The 26,918-nt window shown below is 48.8% G+C and overlaps 1 protein-coding gene across 1 annotated transcript; it reads right to left on the bottom strand.

Annotated features, from left to right (window-relative positions):
* Positions 1–1,397: 1,397 nt before the first annotated feature.
* Positions 1,398–26,108, bottom strand: YWHAZ (tyrosine 3-monooxygenase/tryptophan 5-monooxygenase activation protein zeta). Its single transcript, XM_064154011.1, has 6 exons — positions 26,000–26,108; positions 23,365–23,668; positions 8,472–8,595; positions 5,476–5,639; positions 5,304–5,399; positions 1,398–2,435 (listed from the first exon to the last, which is right to left on the bottom strand). The coding sequence occupies exons 2-6, from the start codon at positions 23,656–23,658 to the stop codon at positions 2,376–2,378; spliced, it is 738 nt and encodes a 245-aa protein (XP_064010081.1). The 5' UTR covers positions 23,659–23,668; positions 26,000–26,108; the 3' UTR covers positions 1,398–2,375.
* Positions 26,109–26,918: the final 810 nt, after the last annotated feature.

Below are 26,918 nucleotides of genomic sequence, written 5' to 3'. Positions count from 1 at the left end.
TCCTGCTCTTGAAAGGTAAAGGCTGTGCTTCCGTAAATCTTTTGTCCCTCCAGGACAAAGCTGCTCTTCCCTTCATGGCATTGCTCACGGACATGCTGCAGGAGAACATCTGGATTGACACTGTAGTGCCTCAGATCCTGTGACTTGCCTAAGTGCAAAGGGTAAAGCAAAGAAGTTCAGACCCAGGGCCTTAGTTCGCCTTATTCTTCCAGCTATGACTGTGCCAGTTTGAGGCTAGTTGGAATATTTTAATAAGCTAAATTAGATCATTGGTTGTGAAAAGAAAGTAATGATGAAGCCTGTATCATTCGCTGGTTTGCTGAGAGGGATAAAAAGACAAAATGTAAATAATCTTTCTCACTTGGGGCTGAGTTGCTGGATCTGTTCACTTCCTCTTTGCTCTGCTCTCTCTCCTCCAATCTCGGTTAACATGTAACAACATAAGCTCTGCTGGCTCCTTCTTGGTTCTTTCGTCTGTCTGGATGGAAAAGGAGAGAAGGAGAAAGAGGAGGTAGCTTTGAGCCCCTTCTGGGCGGTTCCTTTGTCTGGGAGGGAGTGTGGATTTCTGTATTATTTCTTATTTGCACACAACTGCAAATACTTGTAAGCATAGAGCCTATATATGTTTGTAAATTTTGCTGTGCTTCATCTTACTCCCAAGCCCTCTGAGCTGGTCTGGTAAATTTCAACTGTGTGTGTGTGAAGCTCCTAACCCACGTCACAGCCTAACCTGGGGATTCCAATAAATAGTTTCTAGAGCAAGAGGTGCAGCTGGATGGAGAAAGAGGCCACTCAAGGCTCCCTCACGTTGGCTATGCAAACAAGCACTTTGTAGCAGTTCCATTTCCCCAGAAGCCTCAGCTCCAGGCAGAGCTGTGTCGCTGTTTGCAAAGGAGTCTCAGTTTCCCTGCAATTATTTGTTTCAAAGCAAGCATCCACAGATGCCAGAGCTACTCTGGCACCATCAGTGCAAATCTGACCAGGGAGAAGGAAAGAACAGTATCATGACCCTGGGGAGGCTGTCCACAAACTTAGCTGTAGTTCCCTCAGAACTCTTGGCAAGGCTCTTGCCCAGTTCTCCCCTCAAGTGCCTAGAGCAGCAAGCTGCAGGGCTCTAATAGCACCTTTCCCAAAGCTCAGCTCCTACAGAACTCTGTGTGCCTTCTGTTCTAAGCCTGGGGACCTTGTGCTTGTTAAGGTGTCTCCAGAGCTCCAGACAAGTCAGAAAGCTGCAGGCATCTGAAAGCTGTAAACTCATCAGAACGGTTTCAAGACCAGACACAAAGCACTGAGTCTTGACTGCCCTGAAATGAACTCGATGCCAAAATGTGCACAATAAACTCCCTTCCCTGTGCAGCCTGGGTACAACACAGAGGACAGGAAATCTACACCAAAGGTAGTTGAAAAGTCCATTCATAAAACTTTTATTCCACTTACATCAACTTAATACACATGTTCTGAACAGTTATGCTCGGGTTGTTCATGGAAGTCTCATAGGACATTAAACAAAGCTAGCCATCATCTCAAGTTATTTCCCTGTTAACTATTTTTACAGCACATGCATGTTAGGCAAGTATCAAAAAAAATAATCACCAAAGCAAAAACCTAAAAAAAAGTTAAATACATGGGACTTTGTCTTGCTGCTGTGCTCGATATACAGTGTCATGATGGATACCAAGCAGCTGGGGTTTACTGCATCTTGGACATTTGTTCTTAGGTTGCTTAAACCATTTAAATACAAATAAAATGTGTAGCAAAAAGAATGAAAGCAACAGCAGGAAACTTTACAAAGAATGGAATGTGAACCGTTTCTGTCCTCCTTCAGGGAAAGCTGGCTGGGCTATCAGGCTGCCTTATGGAGCGCTTCAGCTGTAATCAGAGGTGTCCACTCTGCTGGGATCCCCACACACTTCACACGTTGGCTTGCCACGACCACCCACGGGACCCTCAGCTGGGCCACAGCCACCCCTGCTCCAGCTTGGGCTGTGCTAACTACACCTGTGGCTGCAGCTGACAATCCCTCTCCCTGTGACAGAACAACACCCAGGCAGCTGTCTTTGCCTGCCACAGAAAGCTGCTCTAATGCTGGCCCCGTGGGAAGCCACCGTGTACCAAGAGCACTATGCCAAACGTGGAGAAGGTGTGTAAAAGCGGCACCCCCGGCATGGCCACCTCGGATGAAAACAGATCGACTCCCCAGCGGTAACTGGCTCTATTCCCTAATACCAAACAAAACCACGTGGGAAATATAGAAATCCAAAGAGAAGTAACATAAACCTGTCAAATGGTAAACAAAAACTATCGGTGGGACAGCATGGATGACAGATGGGCTACTGTGTCAATTCAGAATGAGGCAGACCGAGTTGGAAGGCTGGTTAATTCTCCCCTCCCTCTCCTGCTTCGGCTTCGTCTCCTTGGGTGTCCGATGTCCACAACTGTTTGGGAGAGAAGGGAGTGAAACAAGCCAGATATCAGCGTTTGTGAGGGCCATCACTAGAAAGTAAGCCTGCTCCTTACAGCATGACTTTTTATGAGGTCCCACCACCCCCCTGGCAAACCCCAAAGCACCAGGAGCACAAATCTATTCCTTGGCTACTACAGCGTGGGAACGCAACCCTGTGTGACCCAGCCCTGCTCTGCTTTTCATGAGGAAGCTCCCGAGCAGTCAAAACCCAAAGTCTCATATCCACAAGGCTCACTCCAACACAAGCAGGCAAGGCTCAGACCTACAGGGCAGACAGGCGAGACCCAAGAACTACCAATGCTTGATTGTACTTTCTCCTCAGGGCAAGTCTCAGGCACCCTTCTGAAGGCAGAGCCTCAGCAGAGGTCTTTCTGCACCCTAAGCCTTACAGGGAACACTCCCTTTGCTTCAGAACAGCCATCTCAAGTGTTTGTGTGGTTAAAAAGCATCATTTCACTCACACCTCTGTTCCTTAGCTCTAAGCTCCATTCACTCAGTCCTGCTCCTCTTCAGCAGCCTCTGGAGCACAGAGCTTCCAAAACTGGAGGGCTAGGCACAGAGGGAACCAAAACCAGGCTAAAAATGCAGCATGCACCAAATCTTATTTTCAGCTGTGTCAAATGACACCGAGAAGCCACAAACCAAGACTGAGCACCAACCAAGGAGACAAAGCATCGGTGCCAGAGCAACAGCCAGGGCCAAGACATTACTCTGTGAAGTGAGTATTTTGCCAGGCTGGCTGCTTCAAAGTGCTTAGCAGCAGAGAAGCCTGTGCAAGACCAGCAGCCTTGCTCTCACTCTGAATGTGATGCACAGTTACCTGCACTGAATGTTCCTGGCCAGAGATATTGAGCAACAAGTTCTTTTACCTGGGACAACAGCACACTGGGCTGTTTCTAGCGCCTGCACTACCCTCTGGACTCTACTATTATAATACCACATCAGTCTCAACGTCAGTTCTTCTAAGGAACAGCTATCTGGAAGGTATTTTTCACAGGCCTCTATCCCAAATCCCCACCTCCAGCACACCTGCAGGTAAGTAGGTAGCCTGACTGCTACAAAAAAAAGACTACCAACTGAAAGCAGTTTAACGAATCTCCCTAGTGAAAAGAAGAACCCAAACAAACACCTTTAGGAGCAAGGGATGCTTTTAAAAGTCCACTTAAGAACACAGAATAATTTCCTAGGAAAGCAAAGAAGGAATTATCCAGCCAAGGCAGGAAAACAGACATTGACTTGCTTTGTTGAGCAACCCTCCTAGCACTGCCCTCGCGTCAGTCCCCGCTGGGAATGATCAGATTCTTCTTTAGCCACACCAGCCTCCACACAAAGCAGTTAGCAGCTGAGGAAACCACTCTTGCAGGCCACTAACAGTGCTGCTGAGTGCCTGCCCAAAGCCTCCCAGGCAGACTGCAACAGGCTTGAAGCAAAACAGACCTCTGTCACCACTATGAAACCCACTGCAGCCTGGGTCAGTCACAGGATCAATGCACTCATCCGAGCACTGCAGCCCAGACACAGCATTCAGACAAGAGCAGGGAATCCTGAGGCTGCACACAGCCTTCTCCCTTACAATGAAAAGTTCACATCAATTATCAGCCTACTACCACAACTCACACATTGTGGTAGCTCAGGCCAACTTCTGCTCTTGTCTGAAACCATTTTCTTTCCAACTGCTGTGACAAGGTTTGCATTATTTTTACTAGGAAGCCAGCAATGAGAAGCCAGCTTCTATTCTCTGCTTCAATAGCACTCATTCAGAGCACAGCTCTGAAGCAATCTCACTCAAGGGTACATTGAGAGCAAAGCCAAGCCTGTATCTGTCTCCATTGCAGAGATGGAGAAATATATTTCATTTGTTTTGTAAGCAACAGCTGGAGCAATCACAAGTAGTTTTTTCAGTTATGTTAAGTTGCCATTGCAGTGGAAAAGGTTCCAATGAAGAGGGAAATAAAGTGCTAGAAACAAAAGCTGAAACCATGGCAACTCAAATTTTGTGTGACTGTACAACTCCCAGTTTCGTTGGAAGACATTCAGCTGTTTTCTAACTGTCTCTGAGGTCAGATGCACAGCACATGAACGAGAGGCTACAGCTAGTGGCAAGAGGTGCTTTTTATTTCTCCTTCTTGCCCACAGCTCTTCGTGCCACACAGACCAGAGCGGACACCATTAATGACACCGCTGCACGGCGGCTCACATTTGTGGGCCCATTTGCTTTGGACGCTCATCTTTGTCATTCTGAAGATCATGGCAAGTTAGAAAACCCCACATGAAAGACAAAGAATTTGATTAGTCTGACAGAGCAACACAATCCTGACCCCTACCTTGCACTGCAAACAGCCCAAGGAAGCATCGAGAGTGTTGTTCTACAGCTGCCACAGACAGCCTAGCTGGCACCAATTCCAATTTCAGCTGCACTAAAATGGAAAGCAAAACCCCCCCACCAGACCCAGACAACAGGTCCTGCAACAGACTTGCTAGCTTGGTTTGCAATTTTCATATGGAAGGGATCCACTCCACACACTCCAGTACACAGAAGCAGCTACATGGAACTTGACAGAAGCTTGCAGTAAGCAAAAGTCTGCACTCCCAAACGCTGGCTAACCAAGGGAAGAGCTCTGCTAGTCACAGCCCAAGCCATGTCACTTCAACTTGCTCAGTTCCTGCAATAAAAACACCTGAAACATTCGTTCCCTTTGTCACCTGTCAGAAAACCCAGGCAGGAGAAAGAGGCCCAGCTCAGCCATGGTGCACTGCACGCTCACCTGTGGGTGACTGGCAGGCAGCCCCACAGCTAAGCACAGAGGGCAGCCCCGTGGGGAGCTGCACCCATACTTACTGTCAAGTTGTCTCGCAGTAGCTGCATTATTAGCGTGCTGTCTTTGTAGGACTCTTCACTTAATGTATCAAGCTCAGCAATTGCTTCATCAAAAGCCTGGAGACAGAAACAAAGCAGTGTGTTGGCCACGTGCCAGAAGGGGATGCAGCCACCCCCAGAGCCCCCCACTCACCGTTTTGGCGAGGGAGCAGGCTTTCTCCGGGGAGTTGAGGATCTCGTAGTAGAACACCGAGAAGTTCAGAGCCAGACCTAATCTGATGGGGTGTGTTGGCTGCATCTCCTTTTTACTGATTTCAAAGGCTTCTTGATATGCTTGTTGTGATTGCTCCACTATCCCTTTAGGGACAAAACAAACACACAAAACCCACCACGAGTAAGTGACTCCCACACTGCATTCAGAGGCACTCAGCACTGAGCATGCATGCACGGAACGCCAGGAGAGAAGGCTGTGAACAGCTTTGTCCAACGAGTCCCTGGTTCAGGAACTTTCAATTAAATGACACTTTGCAACAATCACCAGAAAAAGGAAGTTGTCACTGACCAAGTTTGAGTCTTTCCCTGCCACCCTGTGCCTCTCTATTTACACTGGTTTAGCAGCACTGAAGGAACATGACTCCAGCACCTACCTGAGAAGGTACAAAAGGCAAGCTTGAACCACGCCCCAGGTTGGAAGGGCACGACAACTTTGAATGTCTTTGGACACTGTGAAGCTTTGCAGACCCAGCTCTGAGTCACAGTGAGCCCTGCTGACCTACCACCGAGGCACCCATGACTTACTACTGAAACTGCTTGGCAAAGACAGCTCAAACAGAAACAGACATTTCTTAAGGCTTCCCACAGAGCTCCATTTCCAGAGCAACTATGGTAAAGATTTCTACCTCTGTGCTTTGCTATCTAGAAACTTTGAAGGGAAGAAAATGAACAATTTGGCCTTTTTTATTTTGTAGAGATTAACCTCTTGCCATTCTCCGCCTTGGTCCAGCTGCACAAGCTCCAACCTCCCAGCAGAACAAAGCAGCTCCATTGTGTGCACTGGCACCGCAGAGCTCGGCAGTTTCCATTCTCACTTGAACTCAGGAGCAGACCATGCCTGCACGAGTCAGAGATCGTGGCTCACACAACCCACAGGCTGCACTCCGTCCTTGACTGCAGGAGGCAAGAAACATGCTAGACAGCGAGCACAAAGGGACCATTGTTCCTGCAGCCTCCAAGGCTGTTAACAGCATCTGAGAAAAAGGTGGGCAGAAAGTCACTCGGTTCAGATGCAAAAAAGACTCCAACCCTAACATTTCTGGATCAAACCAGAAATGCACCCAGCATGATCTCTGCAAAAGCACCAGTCACATGTACGCCAAAGCAGCAGAAATGTCTGGCTCAGGACCTAGCAAGACATCAGCACTGAAGGCTGAGCATGGCTGAACACCACTTCTCAGGACGTCTGTGTGATCCCTGTTGGTTCACCTTATGGATTCAGAAACAGCAAGGCAGCACGCCGTGCTCTTCTCCTCCCTGCACAGTCACTCAGCATTCTGCCCTCTCTGCACTCACCACTGGTAATGGGCAGTGTTTCAGACAAATCAGACCTCCTATGTGCCTAGGATGTACCAGAAGTTGGCAGAATGCAGTTGAGGAGATCCCGGTTTACTCCCCAGTGTTCTACTCTTCTCACAACAGAAACGCCTCAGAACAGGGCAGTGCCTATGGAAGGCACAACAAGCAGGACAAACAAGGAACTTCATGGATGAAGCATTTTAGTTTTGAATCATTTCTCTTTAATACAAACGACTCTGCTCACTGCTCCTTGGGATAGAACAAGCAGCAATGGATGGACAATGGATGGAAGCTGCCACACAGGAGGTTCCAGCTCAGCACAAGGAGGAACTTCTTGACTGTAAGGGTCCCAGAGCCCTGGCACAGGCTCCCCAGAGAGGCTGTGGAGACTCCTTCTCTGAAGCCTTTCAAGGCCTGTCTGGATGTGTTCCTCTGTGCTCTGAGCTAGATCATATGGTCCTGCTCTGGCACGGGGGTTGGACTGGATGACCTCTTTGGGTCTCTTCCAACCCCTGACATCCTGTGACTCCAAAAATCCCTTCTCCTTATTTGAGGAGTAATTCGAGGGACTTAGTGCAGAATTTGATGTACTTTGTTAATTTTTAAAATCAGTTATCCAGTATTTAAACAAAACAACAAAACACCAAGCCCAAGGTTTTTAACTTTTAATTCCTTACAAAATGTTGCACGGCTCCAAAGCTCAAAGCCAGAATGGCAGGGTGAGCTATCTGCCTGATATTCCTGCTCTCTAGGCTGCTGTGAAGGAAGCACCAGCCAGTAAAACAAACAATCTGATTGATGGAGGTCAAAATCTAATTCATCGAGCTTGGGGCTTTCTATTCTTGCTCTATTTACTGCAAAAGACTCCTGCCTGACCAAATGGCCATTATTGCCTAAACAATAGTTATCAGCTGCTCTGCCAAGTCACAGGCAGTACACAGGAAAAGCCTGTGGGATCAAACACCTTACACGAGGAATAAGGAAAATAAAGAATAGCATTGAAAACCTTATGAGCTTTAGGAGCCGCAGTGACTGTGGGCTAGAAGAGCTCTCAGAATTCCTTCTTCACCTGGAAACCCACTAAAAACTGCTCTGACAGGAAACTGGGTTAAGTGAAAATCAGCTTCAAAACCACTTTGGACAAAGATTTTTAGTTTAGAGCCTGCAATTTAATCCTCAACTGAAAAAGAAACTTTGGGACTCAAAATACTGTGCTTTCTCTGCAGATGAACTGAGATGATGCAAAGGAAACTGTAATTACTTTGCATGGTGCAAGATGTGCAGTGCTGGTTGCACCTGAAACTCTGCAGTCACCAGGACTGGGCACGCAGCAAGCACACAAAGTCAAATTGAGCCCTCGTGCAGCACCCTGGGGAACCCGGGCTGCTCCCCACGTGGAGATCATGCAAACTTCCCGGAGCTGATAACCCAGCTACAGAGCTGCTTGCGAGGTCTGGGAACTGAAATCTGTACCCCACAGACGTGAACGCAAGCTCCGGTAACTCACTTGGAAGCCAATGGCCCACCATGGCTCTTGATAAAATGTCTGCACCCAGATTAGAGCTGCTCCCCCCAGGCTGCCCTGGCGGCAACTGGGCAGCAGCTGGCACCCCATACCTTTCTTGTCGTCGCCAGCAGCCACCTCAGCCAGGTAGCGGTAGTAGTCTCCCTTCATTTTCAAGTAGAACACTTTGCTCTCTGCTTGCGAGGCGTTGGGGATCAAGAACTTTTCCAACAGAGACTGCAAGAGAAAGCAAGCACAGAGTGTGTGGAACATACAGACTCCCACAGCACGCTGAACCAACAGCTCACCTAGATCACAACCCATTCCAAGCCCACAGAGCTGCACTTCTTGCTGCTGTTCCTCGCATCCCCAGGACACACCTGGCTAAGTGCCTGCTCTGCAGCACAGCCCTGGGTACCAGAGGGATGCTGCAGGCCAGCACTCAGCAGGAATAAGGTGACTATGGTCATCTAGCAGAGACTGCAGGGTATACGGTACCCTGAGTAATGTAACCCAGAGGCTGGGTAAAGGGTGTACAACTAAAGCAAGTCTGCATCCTGGGAAGGCAGCAGAATGATCTGAACCAAGTCAGTGACCAAACTGTCTCTCACAAACAGTCAGCCCCTCATCCTGGTCAGCAGCTCCACTAACTGCAACACTGTGCTGGCATGACCGGCAAAACCTGCATGGTAAGCCTTGCCTGCTGCGTTTCCAGAGAGCTGGCAGTCAGCTCTGCACTGCTGACACCAACCCCCTGTTTGACTTCATGTGCTGCCCTGACTGGTGTTTCCTTCATCTTCCAAAGCAGAGGCAGCTCTCTGGAGTCACTCCATCAAACCCTCCCTGTGGGCTGCTAGTTAAAACCAGGTTTTTCTAGACTGTTCTAGGTGCTTATTATATTAACAGTGCAAGTTCCCAGCTGAGGCAGTCATGTAATTTAGCAAGAGCTCTATTATGATGAAAAAAGGAAAAAGAGAATAAAAAAAAAAAATCACTGGCTCCAACACATTTAGGCAAATGAAGGCACCAGCCTGTCAAACGCCTTGACATCAAGCACTCAAAGCCTCTGCAAGCAAAGGCAGCTATTTAAAGGCCAGGAGGAGCGCAGTGCTGCTCTGCAACACTCACCATTAAATCGGGAGCTGTTACATGAGCTTCCAAAGATGTGCAGCAAACCATTTAAGAGGTTCTCCTAACAATTCTTGGCTGTCTTCTCCCCTGCAGATTAAGTAACTGCCCTCTCAGTTCTGCCTCACTACCTGCTATTTGCAACAACACTAGAGATGGACAACCCAATTCAGTTCCAGCCCACATCATGACAGCTGCCTTGCAGTTAGCACTCTGCAGGTTAAGGGGTATCTTACATGACACACTCCTGGGACACAACCACTCTGCATACAGGCCAGCTGGCACTGCGTAGCTCACAGAAAGCAGAATGAAGATGTTTGGTCAGTTTGTTTTACTTAAAAAGTACTGCTAATGCACTGACATAAATCCTGAGTCTTTAGCTTGGTAGCCTCAACCTTGTGTGAAACCCTTCAAAAGGAAGGGACCTGCTACGGCAGATGGGGTCAGGAGCCCAGGGGATAAAAGCAAAAGTCAAACAAGGTTCAGCTACACCTATGCTCCAACAGCACAGACATCTGCTAGTGGCCTTTGCTGGTTTCAGTGTTGTGTAGGCAGGTATCCAAGCTTCACTGCCAGGGATTTTCAGTGTATAGCCACAGAGGAAAACATCCAAAGCCACTGCACATCCTTGTTCCCTCCCAAATGAGAGCAGAGACAACCCTCTGGCAGCACAGCACAAGCAGGGCAGAGGCAGAAGTGGTTTTGTGGAACCAGTCGCACGTGCTGCTGAGCTGCCTCATGCTAAAGACACCCCTCTGGAAAGTGAGAGGACAAGGGCTCAGAGCCACCTTCTGCCCCAGGGAAGATGGGGAGAAGCAGAAGGCTGTAAGGTACATGGGTCACACACTTCAGCTCTATCCCCTTCTCTGCTCTCTCACCATTACAGAGCTTCAAGACCCACAGCTATGACATTCTTTGTGAGTGCCAAGCAGCTCTGGCTTCAATAACAACTGAAGGTTACCAGCTCCTGAGAATGAGGCTCCTCATTAGCTCTGCTCTGTAGGACTGCAATTAAGTCAGGTGTGTCAGTCTGCACCTACTCTTCTGGCACCACGGGGAGTTGCCCTCCTTCTGTACCCTCCATTAATTGGTCAGACTAAAATATTGTCAGTGACTAGAAATAGAAATTGTTCATCAACCACAGAGAAGGTTGTTTGATTAAAGAGCACAGCTCTGCTCACTCCCACAGTAGCACCAAAATACCAGACTTAAACTTCAGTTAGGTCACAAAAGAGGTACAGTTCTTTGCAAACACATAAGTGGATGGATTAATTGCACAAGCAGCCAGAGAAGAGGAAAGACCACCACCAGTTGAGAAAGTCTTCCTCATCAGATAGCAGGAGGGCAACAGCAGCTCAGATAGTGCATAAACCTTGTACTGGAAGAAGCTTTAAACCCATGTCAAATACAGAGGAGTGATTAAATAAGAAAATCCCTTCAAACAGCTATTCATGAGAACATATGCAAAGAGACTGCAAGACTGCACTGCTGGCTTGCTCAGATCTGATAAAAGACTCTGCTCTTACAGAAACAACAGGTAGGGCTGGTAGGCCCATCCTGGGGGAAATTATTTAAGCCAAATACTTCAGAAACAGCAGAAATGAAATCTGAGAGCAGATTAACACTTAAAAGCTGCCATATGAAATGGCTGGAAGGACAGCTCTCCCCTGCAATTTATCCTGGACTGTACACTCAGCTCCTCCTGTTCGTACCAGTCTATTTCAGGATATATTGTCTTTTACTGGCAGAAGCAAACACAAAACACTCCTTTCAAGCTGGCCTGAAGATTCAGAGCATGATGACATCCTGGAGTGGCTGGATTCTGCATGGTGGTAGTGTGTCTTCAGAAAGGCATACAGATGATACCAATAAAACTGGTGACCTTTCAGAGTTCAATGACAGAAGATAACAAAATGTTAGACACAACAAAAGGCACAACCAGTCCAATGCTCTGTTATCTGCTGGTACATCTGCTGTGGGCAGTGCTGCTGGGGTTTTGTTTGGTTGGCTTTTTAAATAGCTTTAACTGCAAGGCTTCCCTTGAAGATGTACTTTTCCCACAAGAAGGAAAATGTTGACATTTAAGGCCTATTACTCTGCTTGTCCAAAGCAGAAACAAGAACTGGTTCAACAGCACCACCAAGATGTGCTTCCCTTGCCTTCTTTGCCAGCTGGGATGCCAATGTCCATCAGTATGGAGCTGGTCACCAAAGGGATAGCTGAGGGCCCACCAGCTAGCCCATGAGTAGCCCAATAAGCTAAGTCTGTTAGGGGATCTGTATCATGCCCTGACCCAGTGAGTCCCCACAGTGTGGGTATATCCTGGCTATGTGGGATGTAGCTAAACCCTCCTGATCCTCCAGGACACTCCTGCTGCAGGGTGAAATTCCCATCCATTTCTGACCTACACCAACATGCACCAACTACAGCTCCATGGGCAGTCTATTACAGTGTCCCTCCCAGTCAGAATCTGGTTGTAGCAGCTTTTTACACAAAACCAAGGCTGCCCTGCCCCCCTGAGCCCCACAGCTACTCAGCTGCAACTGTAAGAGCTTTAAATCTGGCAGCAGAGATCTAAGTGCTGTGAAGCAAGCCACAGCATCATAGTCCCCGAGGCAGATGCAGCAGCATCTTGGAGTGCTTTTCTGCCCAAACCCATAACAGCTTTGTACAAGTGCTTCTAATGCTTCTCATAGCAAAGTCATTCACAGTCTTTCCAGGAAGACTTCATAGAAAATCATTACTTAAAAATCAAATCAAACAAAAAGCCCTGCATGCACTCAAGCTTACCATCAACTCTTACTAACATGCTGGCCAGTAAGGGACCAGGCTCCAACGCTTCCCCTCTGCAGCATGACCAGCACTAGGTACATTCTGGTGCTCTGGACTGGAGGCAACACACTGGAACTCAGCAGATGTCAGCTCTGCTCACACATGCCATAGTTAAGAAATCTCAAAGATTTGGAACAGCTCCCCAGCCCCAGCAATTATGTGCTAGAGAAGTCTTTGTCCCCAAAAGTGTAAGAGAGGCTGCAGACACACAACCTCATAATCTTCCTGATCAGCTGCAATCCTGCCTTCTATCAAACACTTCACTTTCCTCACTCTTACAGAAGCTCTTCTGCCAGAGCAGGACACAAGTCAATGGATGGCAAAACCAAGCACAATGTGTTTTGAGCCCATTCTGGTGAGTGGACTTGTTCTTGGGCTTTTGCCAGACACATTCTGAACCCTAAGAGATCAGAGCCAGGAGCAGCAATTATGTGTACCAAAACCCCCAACGCTCAGCACTCTGCACAAAGCCCCCCTGCTTCTTGCTGCAAGTAAACAGACTTCAGTCTGTGGAGATGTGGCAAGAATCTCTTTATGGACTTCCTGTCTTTAACTGACCTGAACAGTCCTTTCCTGGCACTTGAAGCTCAAAACTGCCCTTCTTTTAGAAGTACTTGTGAGTATCTTCGGCAAGTGACCTGTGTGGGCCAGAAGACTCTTCCCAATATCATAATAAAAAGCATTCAAAACAATGCCTCAGTTTTGCCTTGTTGCTCACAGTCCTGTGCATATTTCCTGTGGCCTCAGTGCATGTTACTGCCTTTAGAACTTTAGATAATTATTAATGCACTCAGGGATTGCATCATCACCTCACTTTTCTATTTAAGACATTGCCCACCTGACAAACAGGTCATAAGAACAAAACCCACCAGATTCTAGAACAATGTACTTGGAGATGAGCAGATAATATATAGTTGAAGTACTGAGAAAATGCAACTTTAAATGCTAAAAATCAGCTATCGATGCACTGCCGAGTGAAAACCCAAACACCACTGCAGAAACAAAAAGATACTGCTCTTGCACAAAAGGCCCAAGCTGCAGAATGCTGCAAGCCCAGAAGAACACCCTGACAGACTTCAGATGAATTAACTAGGATCAGTTTTGCTCAAGACTAACAAGGCAGGCCTTGTGTTGTCATGTCATGCTGAAAGCCATCCAATACAGTTCTGACATCAATTCTAGTTTAAAGAAATTACACAGGAGCAAGAGCGGAACTTGATTTCATTTTTCACGTGGCAGAGGGATGAAGGTGACATGGAAGAACTCTTTGTTAAATTCCTAAAATACATGAAAGGTGTCCTTTGCAAAGCTCTGCTGAAAACATATTGACTTGCTTTTGCACACTGACTAATGCTGGCCTGGCATTTTCATGACGTAAGCAGCATGCTACCGTCTTTCCCCGAGAACTTAGAGAGGGATTGTTCTGGCTGACAGGACTCTCCTGTCCACTAACCTACCTGCAACACTGCCCAAGAGATGCTCTTAGCAAAATAGATAAAGTAAGGCAGTGTGCTGGGCTTGTGAGCCAGCTGTGGCTGCTCTGACGCAAGGAGCCTCAACAGGCTTCTCTCCTACCTTCCACAGGCTTCTGAACTTCCCTTCCCTCCACATGACCCTAGTACACACACACTGCTGGGAAAAAGCTGGACATACTTGGTTCCCTGCATATCAGAACATACAAGTTTTGTCTTAAAAGTACTTCCTAGCCGAACTTTTAACAAGTTCAGTTTATCAAAGCACTGGGACTCAGCCCACATTTCCCTAGAAGACTACCAGCTAGCAACAAAAAGAAAGATGTGATGGCTATTAAAAGAGAGACATCCAGATGAAGTAGTGTTGAAACAAGCAATAAAATCAGAGATGCACAAAGATACACCTTACCAACAGCAGCTCACTGTCCCAGCGTTCCCAACAGCCCTTTGTGGCTGGAGGCAAAACTATCCAGACTCATTACAAGATTGACTGGCAGTGTTCTGACCTCCTGCAGACGTCCTTCAAGGAAGGACAGGTGAGAAGTCACAGTGTGCTGGGGGTGGGCACTGGGAACACTGATGCAAACTGCTGTTTCAAACCTCGTGAGAAGCGCTACAGGTACCTGATTTCACGTGGAACCCACTAACCAAGCAGCACAGTCCCTGCAGCAGATCTTTAAGCTATTCATTTACAGACTGCTGTTTTGATGACAAAGATATCAAAGCAGGCCACCTGCGTGGGGCAAGCTGGGGACACCTCTGGGTGCCAGAGAAAGCCAGCAAGTGATTTTCCATGTGTGTGCTTTCTGCCGCTGCACCAGGCAGGAAAGCTGCTGGGGCTGTAAACCAACGTGTGCCATGAGCTGCACTGCACAGACTGGCACACACATGCCAAGTATTCAACTAAAGCCTTTGTGAGTAGCAGGAATTATCTACACACACCTGTCTGAAACACTGCAGAAAAATGACAAAATATATACTTCTAAGAGCAATATTTTAAGCCAACCTCTTCCCTAATACAGGCTCACTATGCTGCTTCCAGTTACTGTTTTACCCTGAGTTCAGAATTGAGGCTCTGCAACTGCTGCCTCATGGGTGGCTTTCAGTCCTCTTGAGGGAAAACCAGGAGGACTGTGCTACTGCCAGCCTTCTATTCCAGTCAAAAGCAAAGCTCTTGTTTAGAGTTAGCTATAGATTTCCATCTCTCACATGCTATGGCACTGGAGATCTCCATGTACAATGTCTGCTGAAAGACACCAGCCTCCTGTCCATTCTTAGCATCAGTTTTTCTTTCTCCCCATCAAACTGGCTGTCCATATAGGCAGCAGTGGGTGTTTGAAAAAGGTGAGAAGAGAAAGCTGGCTGGAAGAGATGAGGCAAGAACAATGAGCCCCAGTAGAGGAGGAATTCAGCATTTGGGACAAGGGACTTTCAAGGAGCAGGGAAGCTTTTAACTGGAGTTCATCCAAGAGTGGCAGATGTGACACACATAGTGACAACCGAGCTGGATAAGGGCAGAGAAAAGGTACATGTGATTAGCAGCTTCGCTGTAGTCAGCCAGCTGAAGACGTAGAAAGGGAAACATGGAGGAAATGAGGCCTGAGGAATAAAAGAGTAACTGAAAACATCCCAACCCAAACCTTGAGTAATGGAGAAAAGGAAATCCTGCACAGCAGAAAGGATGGCAAGACATTCTAGCTTATGCAGAAATATGAGTAGAGGAGTCTCAGTGTGCTTCCCTAGAGAAGAGAACGAGAGCAGGCGCACACATGGGCAGGTGGAGGAAAGCAGGGAATAAGTAGGACCAGCCTGAAAACCCATCCTGACACGTACGCTGAGGGACAGGATGACAGGAGGAGGTGTAGGCACTGAAACAGAGTGCTCCCAGGGAACAGAGGACACGTATGGACAGGCACCACCTGCCTGCAGAGAGGGAAACTGATGGGAGCTGAGGCAAGAAGAGACAAAAAGACACAAGAGAAAAAGAATGCAAGTACTTGATTTGTTGAGGCACTGCATAGATGGTAATACATAAAGCAGCCTTCACTGAGGATCAAAGCAATACACAGCTTTTACCTGTTGGCTGGCATTGTTTATCACCTCATTGATTTAGTTCTTCAATACTGGGGACTTGTACCAAAAGAGAATGATGCCAAATGCATCAACCACTCCTTGAAGAAACAGAACACCTGTGCAAGTGGAGATAACATGGAATTGAGACCGAGTCACAAGGAATTTCTGCTAGACAGGAAGGTCTAAGGGCTGGCTGTGGTGGCTGTGCTGTGGATCACAACACCTACTAGCTGTCTCAAGACTCTACAGCCTTGGCCTACAGAGAAACACCTCTAAAAACCCCCATGAACACGATGCAGCACTTGCCATCCTCGAGAAGAAAGAGAAGTAGGAACCATTTCTCTTCAGCAGCCAGCAGCTTGCACTCCTGAGCAGATATGAAGCCTGCTGGAACAGATTGTGTATGTTAGGAGTTCACTAGAGTGCACAATGTTAGTAAGAGCCTTTTCTTGACTATTTCAGTGGTGCAAGCCTGCCCTGCATCAGGAGAATCCAACCATTTTAGAGACCAGGTTCCCATTGTTCAGTATTCTCTTCTCTGCATAATCACAAAGGGTAACAATATCCACAAAAACAACCAAAATCCAACCTCCAACTGCTCTCTACCTCATCTGAGCTGCTTTAGATCTGATACAAAAAAAGGAAGAACTTTGTGTTCCCCAGGGCAGCAGCACAACTATCATCAATCACCAGAAGAGACCTTGCCCACCTTAGGGCACACCTGAGGAACAGTAAGCAACTGCACAAAAGCTGACATTCAGTAAGAAAGAAGTTTAAGAAGCAATCACAATGTTAATACTCTTCAATCAATGTTCATAGCACCAAGCTCTTCATACCATCTCTAACTGGACATCAGTCAGGGCTAGACAATCAGCTTCAGGTCCAGAGCTAGGAGCTGCCACCTGCCAACAGCAAAGAACACGCAAAGCATTTTGAGGACCTATTTCAGAAACATGTACAGAAGTAAGTTCAGGGTAACAAGAGGGAAGTCCTGAGAGAAAAGCAGAGCTGCTGTGGCATCTGTTTACACATCTTTGCAGAGACAATGCAGCAGCTCTGGGCAGTCTGCAGTTTGCATTTCTATCACTCACAGCTTGCACAGGCAAAGTAAAAAGTGCTGCCTTAATAATGCAGTGTTTCTCCTCTTAGTCTTCTAAGTAACCAGCCAGTGAAACGCACACAGCTCCACAAAACTACAACCACATGCAACGAAGGTCTTGCTTTGCTAGTGCCAGAGAAGGAGAGCACACCTGTGCTAGGTGATGAGGGATTTGTGCCACTACTGTGTGTCGGTAAGAAGAGTGTAAAGTACTTGAGCACTGTCAAGCCAAACGAGGTGCCAACTGGATGCTTCTCAACATTGCAAGCATCACGGACTTTTTTTGAAATCAAACACTAAAGCCAAGTGAAAGCAACACAGCAGACTGCAGGTTATAGCAAGGACCCGTTGTGCCTCAAAGGCCAGCAGGTACAGATCTGTGAGTGCGTGTGTACAGTGTGCACAGAACTGGTACAAGTACCAGAGCTAACTGCATGCCTGCCATCTCTGCACAACACCGTAGCTGCTTTGATGCTAAAGAGGTGCATTAATCACACCTATCAACACTATGGATATGCTTCTTGCTGAGATCAGTAAGTACCAGCTCACCTTTCTTTATGCAGTACAACCACTGGCAAACTGCTTTCACCTGCTGCCACTTAAAATCCTTTCAGACGTAAGCTGGAGCTTCACACATTTACAGACCATTACATGACTGCCATGGAGTAAATAAAAACCAGCACAACTCATCTCACACTGGAATTGACTGATGTACTTTTAATTCTGCAAAATTCAACTGTTTAATTTGCTTCAATAAAAAAACAGACAGATGACCGTGGTTTAGGTGGCGATTTCACTGCAGAAAAAAGGGAAAAACCACAAGAAACGGCCAGGGAAAACCCAAACCCAACACAAAACTAACCCTGAAGGGGTAGCTACACCCAGGGAAGTGATTAAAGGATTAACAAAGTGAAATCATGAGGTTGATGCAAATTGCAGCAGTCTCCTACCTTCAATACATGTGAGCAATTTTACCAGCCAAAGCCTCCCTGAAAGAGCTGGACTTGGAGAGTTGACCAAAAGCTTAAACTAAACCGCCCTGGGTAGTCAGTACATCGTGGCTGCATTTTGCTCTACCACAGACAACAGTTCACTCAGAGGAGCGTTTGGGAACCAGAGGCCCTCACACGTGCCACTAGTGCAGTACCAACTACCACCGTTTAATACAGATTTTAGCAGCTTGAGTTCTGGGTCCAGGCTTGGGCTCCCCTTTATAAAAGGGACATGCTGGTCAAAGCACAGCTGGGAGAACTGGGACTCTTCAGCCTGGAGAAGGGAAAACCAGCAGATCTTACTGCTGTGTACCTAGAGAGGATGCAGCCAGGCTCCTCCTGGAGCTCTGAAGTCCCAGCAGCAGGAAAGCTGGAACAAGTGAAATTCTAATTACATACAGGGATTTACTTTATTTTAACCATGAGTATGACCAAGTATGACAAGCAGCCCAAAATGGCTGTGGCATCCCCATCTCTGAATATACTCAGGATTGGACTGACAAGGCCTTGAGCACTGTGAACAAACTGGATCTGTTCCGAGGAGCTGAACCCAATGACCTGCCACCCAACTTCAACCACTCGATCTAAACAGCTTGAAGTAATGACTTTCAAAACAAGGATTTGGGGCACTTAACTGCTAGATTTCAACAAAGGAACCATCTCCCTTCAGTGATGACATTCTGCAAATAGAAGCTTCTACAAACACCTCCCCCTCTTCTCCGAAAGCACCGACTCAGGGAGATCTCAACGACAGGAACAAAGTGCAGGCAAAAATACAAAAATTAGGCAAGCCTGAAGAAGTCACAGAACTAAAAGGTAGCAATTTTCAGTCAGACCATTGCATTTTTTTCTTAGCATCAGATATCTTCATAGCATAGGAGGCTGCATGAGTCACCAGAGCTGATAAGCTTGTTGGTGCTCAGTAGGTCAGCTGTGTTGTCTGACCATCAGTACATGCTGACACGTAAGCTTAAGGCTGCCTTTAAAAACTGCCTCACACACGTGTATGCCAAGAAACAGACAGGGAACTGTTTTCCAAGCCTATCCTTAAGAACTCCTGCAGAGACAGGTTTTGCAGGTGTTAACGCGGTAACCTATTAGGTGTTTGCAGGCAATAGTCCCACAGTCACCTGGGTATGAGGGCAGCAGGCATTAATTCTGTGACATGCTCTTTAAAAAACATTTAAATGCATTCTGAAGGGAATTGTTCCCTTCCCCCAGTGGGCTGCAGCCTCATGACAGGTTAATAAACCTTCTCCTACTCTCCTTAAAAAACAACATATGTAGGAAAGACTTGCAAACCTGAAGTCATACAGCTGAGACTCATTTCACCCTCTCAGAACAATTACCTCTGCTCTAAAGAGCTGCACTGCTGTACACTCCTGGCCATCCAGATAGGCAGCAGCAGCACAGGGAGGAAAACAAACAACCTCACTGGAAGCATCCTGAACAGCACCGGGCGTGACTGGGGGGGGGGACCTCAAGGAGCAAGAGATATCACCCCAAAGCCTGGACATGGGGGAAGAACATAGGAACTGACATGTACATAGAATCATAGAATCAGTCAGGGTTGGAAGGGACCACAAGGATCATCCAGTTCCAGCCTCCCGGCTATGGGCAGGGACACCCTACCCTACATCAGGCTGGCCAGAGCCTCATCAAGCCTGGCCTTAAAACACCTCCAGGGATGGAGCCTCAACCACCTTCTTGGGCAACCCATTCCAGGCTCTCATCACTCTCATGGTGAAGAACTTTCTCCTCACATCCATCTGAATCTACCCACCTCCAGCTTTGCTCCATATAGTACCTTTCAGAGGGCATGTAGGGCACTGCTGCTGTGTGTGCCAGCCCAGGGCAAAATGTAGCTGCCTACAATCACATTCACACTGATCTGCCGACAGCCACTTCTGATTTAAGTTATTAGTTTACACTCAGCTCATGTCAGAGGCTGCTTTAAAGCCACTAGTAGTTTAGAGCTCCTGAGAATTCCTAACATGCAAGCAGCATCAGAGCTCAGCTCTTCAAAGACCTCTCCATACATTCTTCTCCATACTTCAGAACCCTCAATAGCCAAAAAATTCATCTTACTACAGATGTCAGTTGAACCACTTCAGTTACAGTTCTGCTTTCCATTAACTGCAAAAGGCATTCTGAAGGAAATCCACACCTGTTAGATTAATAAAAAGTTTTATTATGGAAAGGACAAATACAAGATCGCTACCCTGGTATTCCAGACAGACTCTCTCTTTCACTACAGAGAGGGAAACAGGATGTGAAGCACACACTTACTCAACATGAGGAGAAGCACTTAACAAAAAGCACTCCGTTTCCTCCACCGTCACCGAATTTCTGAGGCTGGAAATTTTATGTAATGCTGAAGCACATTTTAGATGCTGGAGCAGGGCAATGTACTTCCACATACACACTACGCTGCTCATTAGAAAGCTGGAAATCCAGCCTTGCCACAGCACAAGGAGCCTGTACTACAAGCAAGGGGTCACAACTATCTGCAGCTTACCAGCGCTACCAGACTGACTCCAGATCAGAGTCACACAATGCAGTGTGTATCTGATGGAGCCAGTGCTGAACCAGAAGATTGTAGGTGTCTCTTTCTTGTACTGCAGAAAACAAAAGAACCAGTTCATCTGTTTGCAGAGCTACCCCACATCAAGTTCAAGTGAGGAAAGACTGAGGAAGTGGCAAGGATTCATACGCTGGCTTTTTACGCTGCCAGGTGGTTGTTAAAGAGAAAAACAGACAGTTGGACCTGACCCTCAAGTAACAGAATTTTTATCGCCGAGTCTGACAGGTATAAAGCAAGCAAACAATTGCAGCATTAATTGCTCTTCTTCACTCCATGTATTGGTGGAAGATCTGGAAACAGTTAACAGTTCAATATACTGTCTGCTGGACTGCAGAAGCCACTTCTTCCAAACCACGAGGACTCTGACTTCAGCAAGTGAGGGAAGAGAACGAGAAGCTGCAGAGGAGCCAGATTTGGCTACACTCTGCTAATCACAAACACATTCTCTTAATTGGTTTCCTCCCTTCACCACTGAAGTTAGGACACTAGTCACTTCCACACTCAGTTGTGATGTAACACCCCAGAGTACTAAATATTACTTAAGAGCCTAGCAGGCAACTGAAGATACAAGAGCAGTTCAAACAGATTCCCACTCTTATTAGAAGACACAGAAGTTTCTGATCTGCATTTGTGCTGTAACTGATAAGGCTTCTGATTGAAAGCTTAGAAAGTTTGTTAACACTTCACGTCTTATTAATGGCATACTTCACACCAATCAAGATTTGGAAAGCCTTAGTTTTCACCTCTGTGAACAGTTACAGCCTAGATGATGCAGCACAGAATTAGAGAAGACCTTCTGAAAACCAACACAGACCAAACAAGACAAAACAAGACAACCCTGTGCGTGCACACATCACCACGCAGACTCCTGCTCATGAAAAACAGCTGAACATCAGCACAGCTCTCTCTCCCCTGGGGAAGTGGATGTCAAATAAAGCAACATGGTCCTGCATGTGTCTAGGTAAGAATGTACATGACCAGAGCACTCCAACAAAGAAAGCTGAAATAGAAATCCAACTCTTCAAGGCCATCAGCAATGTCAAAGTTAGCACATGCCACTTGAAAGAGTGAAATCTATCCTGTGAATTAGCAAAGTGTTAATGCTTTCTTTTGAAACCAAAGTCTAAAAAAATAATAGTTTTATTACTGCTGATCACTGCCTGTGGTGTTACTGTCCAGGAGAAACATTTTTTCCTTATCCATTAAGGACAACCGGACTGGAAATGCTAAAGATCTGTAGTAGTATTACATCAAAGAACAGTAATTTCTTTGCATAATGGATGTACCTCTCATGAAATACAAGGAGAAATACAAGTGTGGACTGAGATGCACAAGATTTAACAAGGCTCCCCATCTTTGTCCCCCCTCCCAGACACTTTAGAAGCCAGGGGGTTGTTCCAGTTTGTGTATTTAGAATTCACCATAAAAAAGCTGCCATCACCTCAATCTGGTTTCCATTACCAGGAAAAAAAAAAGTAACCGCAAACACCAAGTTCTTCTAGCAGCACGTTTCTGAGCCTTGAACTGGAATGATTTCTTCAACCCAAACACAGTTTACTAAAGAATTTCAGATTCCTCTGAACTCTAAAGCACCCATTCCAAAGTACTTTCCTCATTAATAACTCCAATTAATGTTAATTAGAAATAACATGAAATTATCCTTGTTTTCCTTCCCTAAGGAGATGAGCCATCACTTAATAGCACAAGAACTAGTAACTGAGTTCTTCCCCACGTGCAAGTGTGGCATTGCCTGTGGTGGAAGCTTGCAGTTACCCTCACAGGAGGCAGTCAAAGACACAAAGCTGGGTGTGTTACAACCCCCGTGGAAGCCCACCCAACCTGGAAGTGCAGACCCAGTCACACCCCCTTGGAGAACCAGTCTTCTAGAAGCAACCACCACCCAAGCCATTTAGTGATCTCAAACGGCAAGCACAATTCATGCTACTCCTTGGCTGTAATTCTCATCTGGCATCAGATCTTCAAGCACATGCTTTGCTCACACCACATGTCCCTGTTACCTCCAGGTACAACATCCCTCGGCCAGGGTGGCACACCAGCAGGGGCCACAGTCAGTGGAGATTTCTGCTGCTGACAGCCACAGTCACCTGGGAAGTGGCTGCAGGACTAAGTACTCACTGAAGCACCAGGCACATGCAGCCGAACAATCCTCCCTGACAATTTGGAGCAGGCGTTTGGAGGAGGCTCAGGTTTCATATTGCAGGCTCCTAACAAAAGCACAGGTCTCTCTGCTGCCTACACGGGTAGCTACAAGCCACAGAGTTACTAACATGAACACGCCTCTAAGCCTTTATTGGGCTGCTAAAAACTGTAAGTTTCAGAGGGTACCACAGCGTTTCTGCTGCCTCTGCCTGCAGGCGATTTTCTGCATGGGTGAGTCATAACCAACATTACATCATCTCACCCAGGGAGGGGCACCGTTTCCGTAGAGTAAGAACTACCTCTACAACTAGAGCAGCATAGTTAAGTGGCAGAAATCAAAGTGATTTAGGACACAGAAACTGCACCCAGGGGGCAGGTCAGAGGAGAAATTCCCAAGTAAACTCGAGGCACTGGGTGGATTTTTCATCACTATTGCTTTACATACAGTACGTCTCAACACATCTCGCCCTCATCAGCATAACCCGGGCGATGTGCGAGTTATCAGTGCTGGAGGGACAGAGAAGGCAGGCATTGTTAAACCTCAGCTTTCACAAAGAGCACAGCAGACCACAGCTTACAGGCAGAGCAGCAGCAGCCCCAGAGGGCCCAGTGCCATTTACCCTACAATCTAAGCACAAATGCCCCAACAGTGTGATTCTTTCTCACCAGCACATCATTGCAGATGTCTCTTAGCTCAGTCTCAATTTTCTCTCTGTATTCTCGAGCCATCTGCTGCTTTTTCTCAGCACCTTCTGTCTTTTGTTCAATACTTGAGACGACTCTCCAAGATGACCTACGGGCTCCTACAACATTTTTATAGGCAACGGAGAGAAGATTCCTCTCTTCGTTGGACAACTCAGCTCCTTGCTCAGTCACAGACTTCATGCAACTTGCCATGTCATCGTATCTTTCAGCCTGCTCAGCCAGTTTGGCCTTCTGCACCAGCTCATTTTTATCCATGCTGATATTTCTGAAGAGGAAAAACAGTGAAGTGTTATTCATTGGTCAAGGACAATGGTGATTTAACTTCATATGCAAAGCAAGCATTCTCTAAGGAGCTTGGAACTGTAAGAGGTGCAACAGAAATCCAGAACAGAGGGCATACAAGCATCAGTGCACAAACACATGGATACACGTATTAAAGGGTGAGGCACTCCTGAAAAAAAGAAGTCATGTTTTTAATAAGTGCAAACAAAAGCATCCCAAGGTGAACTTACAGCAGATCATTCCCACTTTATGCACATAACCCAACCTAGTTCTTTGCCATCCCTCTCTTAAGGCTACCTGCAACAAGCAATGTAACAAAATGGATCAAATATCCAATACACAGGAGAAGAGCAAATAAAAGGCTAGATCAAGGGCAGCAGAATCACACAGTTACATGCAACAAGCTGACACAGGGATCTCCAAATGCAATTCCAGGTCAGAATGCACAGAGCATGTGCATTCCAAGGGGCACACCCTGCAGCAATGGTAACTTCCTCTCCCCACATGGGACACAGGAGAAGTCCTGAGACATGTACTGCTGCTCAGCCTGAGAGGCTATGCCTTCAGACACAAAGGGTTATTTTAATGCTTAAAAATACTACTCCAAAATAAGTATGACCTGGCTGAGGTGCTTCATAACCGCTTCAGCAGCAGCACTTCAGTAATAAAAAAAAACAAGCTCTGAGGAATAGAGCTATCAGTTTGAGGGGGTTTTGGTATATCAGGAAGGACTACTCTCTTACCCCTCATTCTTTTATGTATCTTGACCGTCATTTCGTGGCCCTGGCAATGTGCTTTGACATACAGCACCCTTTAAAGTTTGATCTGATTAGTAAAGCAGGTTTTGGTGATGCATGCTTTATGTATTTCTGCATGGTCCACACACAACAATCCAGAATCTTCAGCCCTTTCGTCATGTTACACGACGCTGCCACAAACAATAGCAGCACCATCTTCGGTTTAGGAACAAATCAAGGATTCAGTCACCTGAAAGGTAGAGTCTTCATAACTACTACCCCAACACTGGGGCACAAAATCAGTAGCTGTTCCTCAGCGTTCGCGAATGCGTTTGACCGCAGTGTGAATAGCGAGGTTAAGAAGCCATTTTAAGGCAACGTTTTGGCTACGGCTATTTATCACCCGGCGCGATCAGGACAAGCGCGGTGATTACAACGCCGTCCCGTCCCCATGACCACATCACCGGGCCATAAGGCCGCCCGCAGGCTGCTAAAGCAGCATCGTTCCCGGGCCACACATCGTTCCTAGCGGCCGAGGCCGGCCGCAGGCGCGGCGAGGGCTGGGCGCTGCCCGCGGCTCCCCGCGGGCGAGGTGACAGCAGAAAATGGAGCGGCCCGGGGGAGGAGCGGGCGGCGCGGCCCCCCAAGGCGAGGCGGCGCGCTCCGGGCCGCCCCTCCCAGCGCCGCGGCCGCCGCATCCGCCCGCCACGGGGACACTCCGCGCCTCGCCGGCCGCCTTTGTCATGGCGGATCGGCGTCGGAGCCCAGCCCACTTCAGCGCGCGTTAATCCCGCTCACCTCCGCCCAGCGCCGGGAGCGGCGGCGGGGGAGGATGCTGCGTCCCCGCCCCGGCAGCGGTCGGACGACGGGAAGCCCATGAGGCCAGCCCCAGGGGACGGGTGGAAGAGGGGGTGGCGAACGAGGAGCCCCCGTCCTGTCCCAAGGGAGCCGCCGCTACCGCCCGGACCCCTCGGCTGGGGCTGGACGGAGGGAGGACGGGTGGAGGCGGGGGAGAGGGGGCTGGGCGGAGGGGAGGGAAGTGAGCCCGAATGAGGGGCGGCCGCTGCGGCTCTTCCGCGCCCGGGCAGCGATCCCGGCGGGAGACCACACCCAGCGGCACCCGCCCGCGCCCTGCGCGCCAGCCCTCCGCCCCCGCCCGCCGGAGGCGGCGCTCCCCCTCCCCACGCACCCACGGGCGCGGGGTCGCCCCCACCCGCACGCCGCGGCACAAGCGGGGCCCTCACCTGCCGCCCCCACCCTTCCGCCCCCGGCGCCTCTTCCCCTCCCCCTCTCATCTTGCCGGTAGGGAAGCGCAGCCGGGGCCTCACCTGCGCGGCCCTCACCGCTCTCTTCAGCGGCCCCCGTGGAGCGAGCTGCTCCCGCCACCCCACTCCCTCCCAACGGAGCCCTGATGTCGCTGGCGAGGCCGAAGCCGGAGGGGGTGGGAGGGCTCAGCGCTGCCCGCCGGCCGCCTCGCATGGGCCCCCACACCAATCCCCGGGAGACGAAGGAGCAGGGGTGGGTGAAAGGGACCGGCGCGGCCATCCGGCGCGGGGCGGCGCGGCAGGCCCCGTTACCTGTGCGCGGCGGGAGCGCGGCGGCGGCTGTCTCGGGGCGGTCGGCCGGCGAGGACTGTGCCCGTCTGGCGGCTCGCTGCGCTGCAGCCTCTCCCCCAGCTCCACACACGGCGGCTCCGCCAATCACCGCGCCGCAGCGCACGGGCCGCGCACCGCCCGTGACGTCAAGCGGGGCCATGGCAACCGCGAAGGCGCGAGCACGAGCGCGCCCGCCCCTGCGCGCTACAGGGCGGAGGCCTCGCGGACTGCCGCGAGCGCCTCCTGCGCGCGCCCCTGGCAGCCCTTCCGCGCCGGCTGCGGAGCCGAGCGGGGTTGGCCGCGTCGTGGAGCTGCTGCGGGGCCCGGCCCGGCCCCTCAGCCCTGGCCTCTGGCTTTCCGCCTGGCCCGGCACGGCCGTCTTTGGCCGCCGCCCGGCGGGGATCTCCCTTCACTCTCTTCTGCCTTCGCCGCTGGTCACTTGAGGAAATCGGCGGTGGCGGAGCCGTCCTCAGGGCCCCTGTGGAAACGGGAGGGCGGCCCCCTCCTCTGCCCCACCATTTACCGCACGCCCCGGATGACCTCTGTTGGCTTTGCCTTCCGGAGCGGGAGCAGACTGTGTGTGTGGAAGACCAGAAGGCGATGGAACGCGGGGCCTGACGGCCCCAGGCGTGGGCATGAGCCTAGGGAGTGGCGGCAGGGCTGGCAGAGACCCATGTTAGGGCTGGCAGGGTGGACAAGCAGCCAGGCTGTGCTGCTGCACAACAGTCATTTTGCGAGGCTCTTCCTTGGCAAGGCAAAGCGGCATCGGGCAGCGCCGTGCAAACACCGATGAGAGCACGGCGACAGGAGAAGCGACGGCGTTAGAATAAACATTGCTCTCGCTGGGAATGCTCGCGGGTTGGGTTTTCTTTAGGTGTTTCCCCAAGGTGTTCAAAGGTTG

Source organism: Pogoniulus pusillus, chromosome 14 (genome assembly GCF_015220805.1).
Source record: "Pogoniulus pusillus isolate bPogPus1 chromosome 14, bPogPus1.pri, whole genome shotgun sequence".
Taxonomy (NCBI): Eukaryota; Metazoa; Chordata; class Aves; order Piciformes; family Lybiidae; genus Pogoniulus; species Pogoniulus pusillus.
Note: the sequence above shows the minus strand (reverse complement) of the source record. Positions and strands in the feature narration are given on the sequence as shown.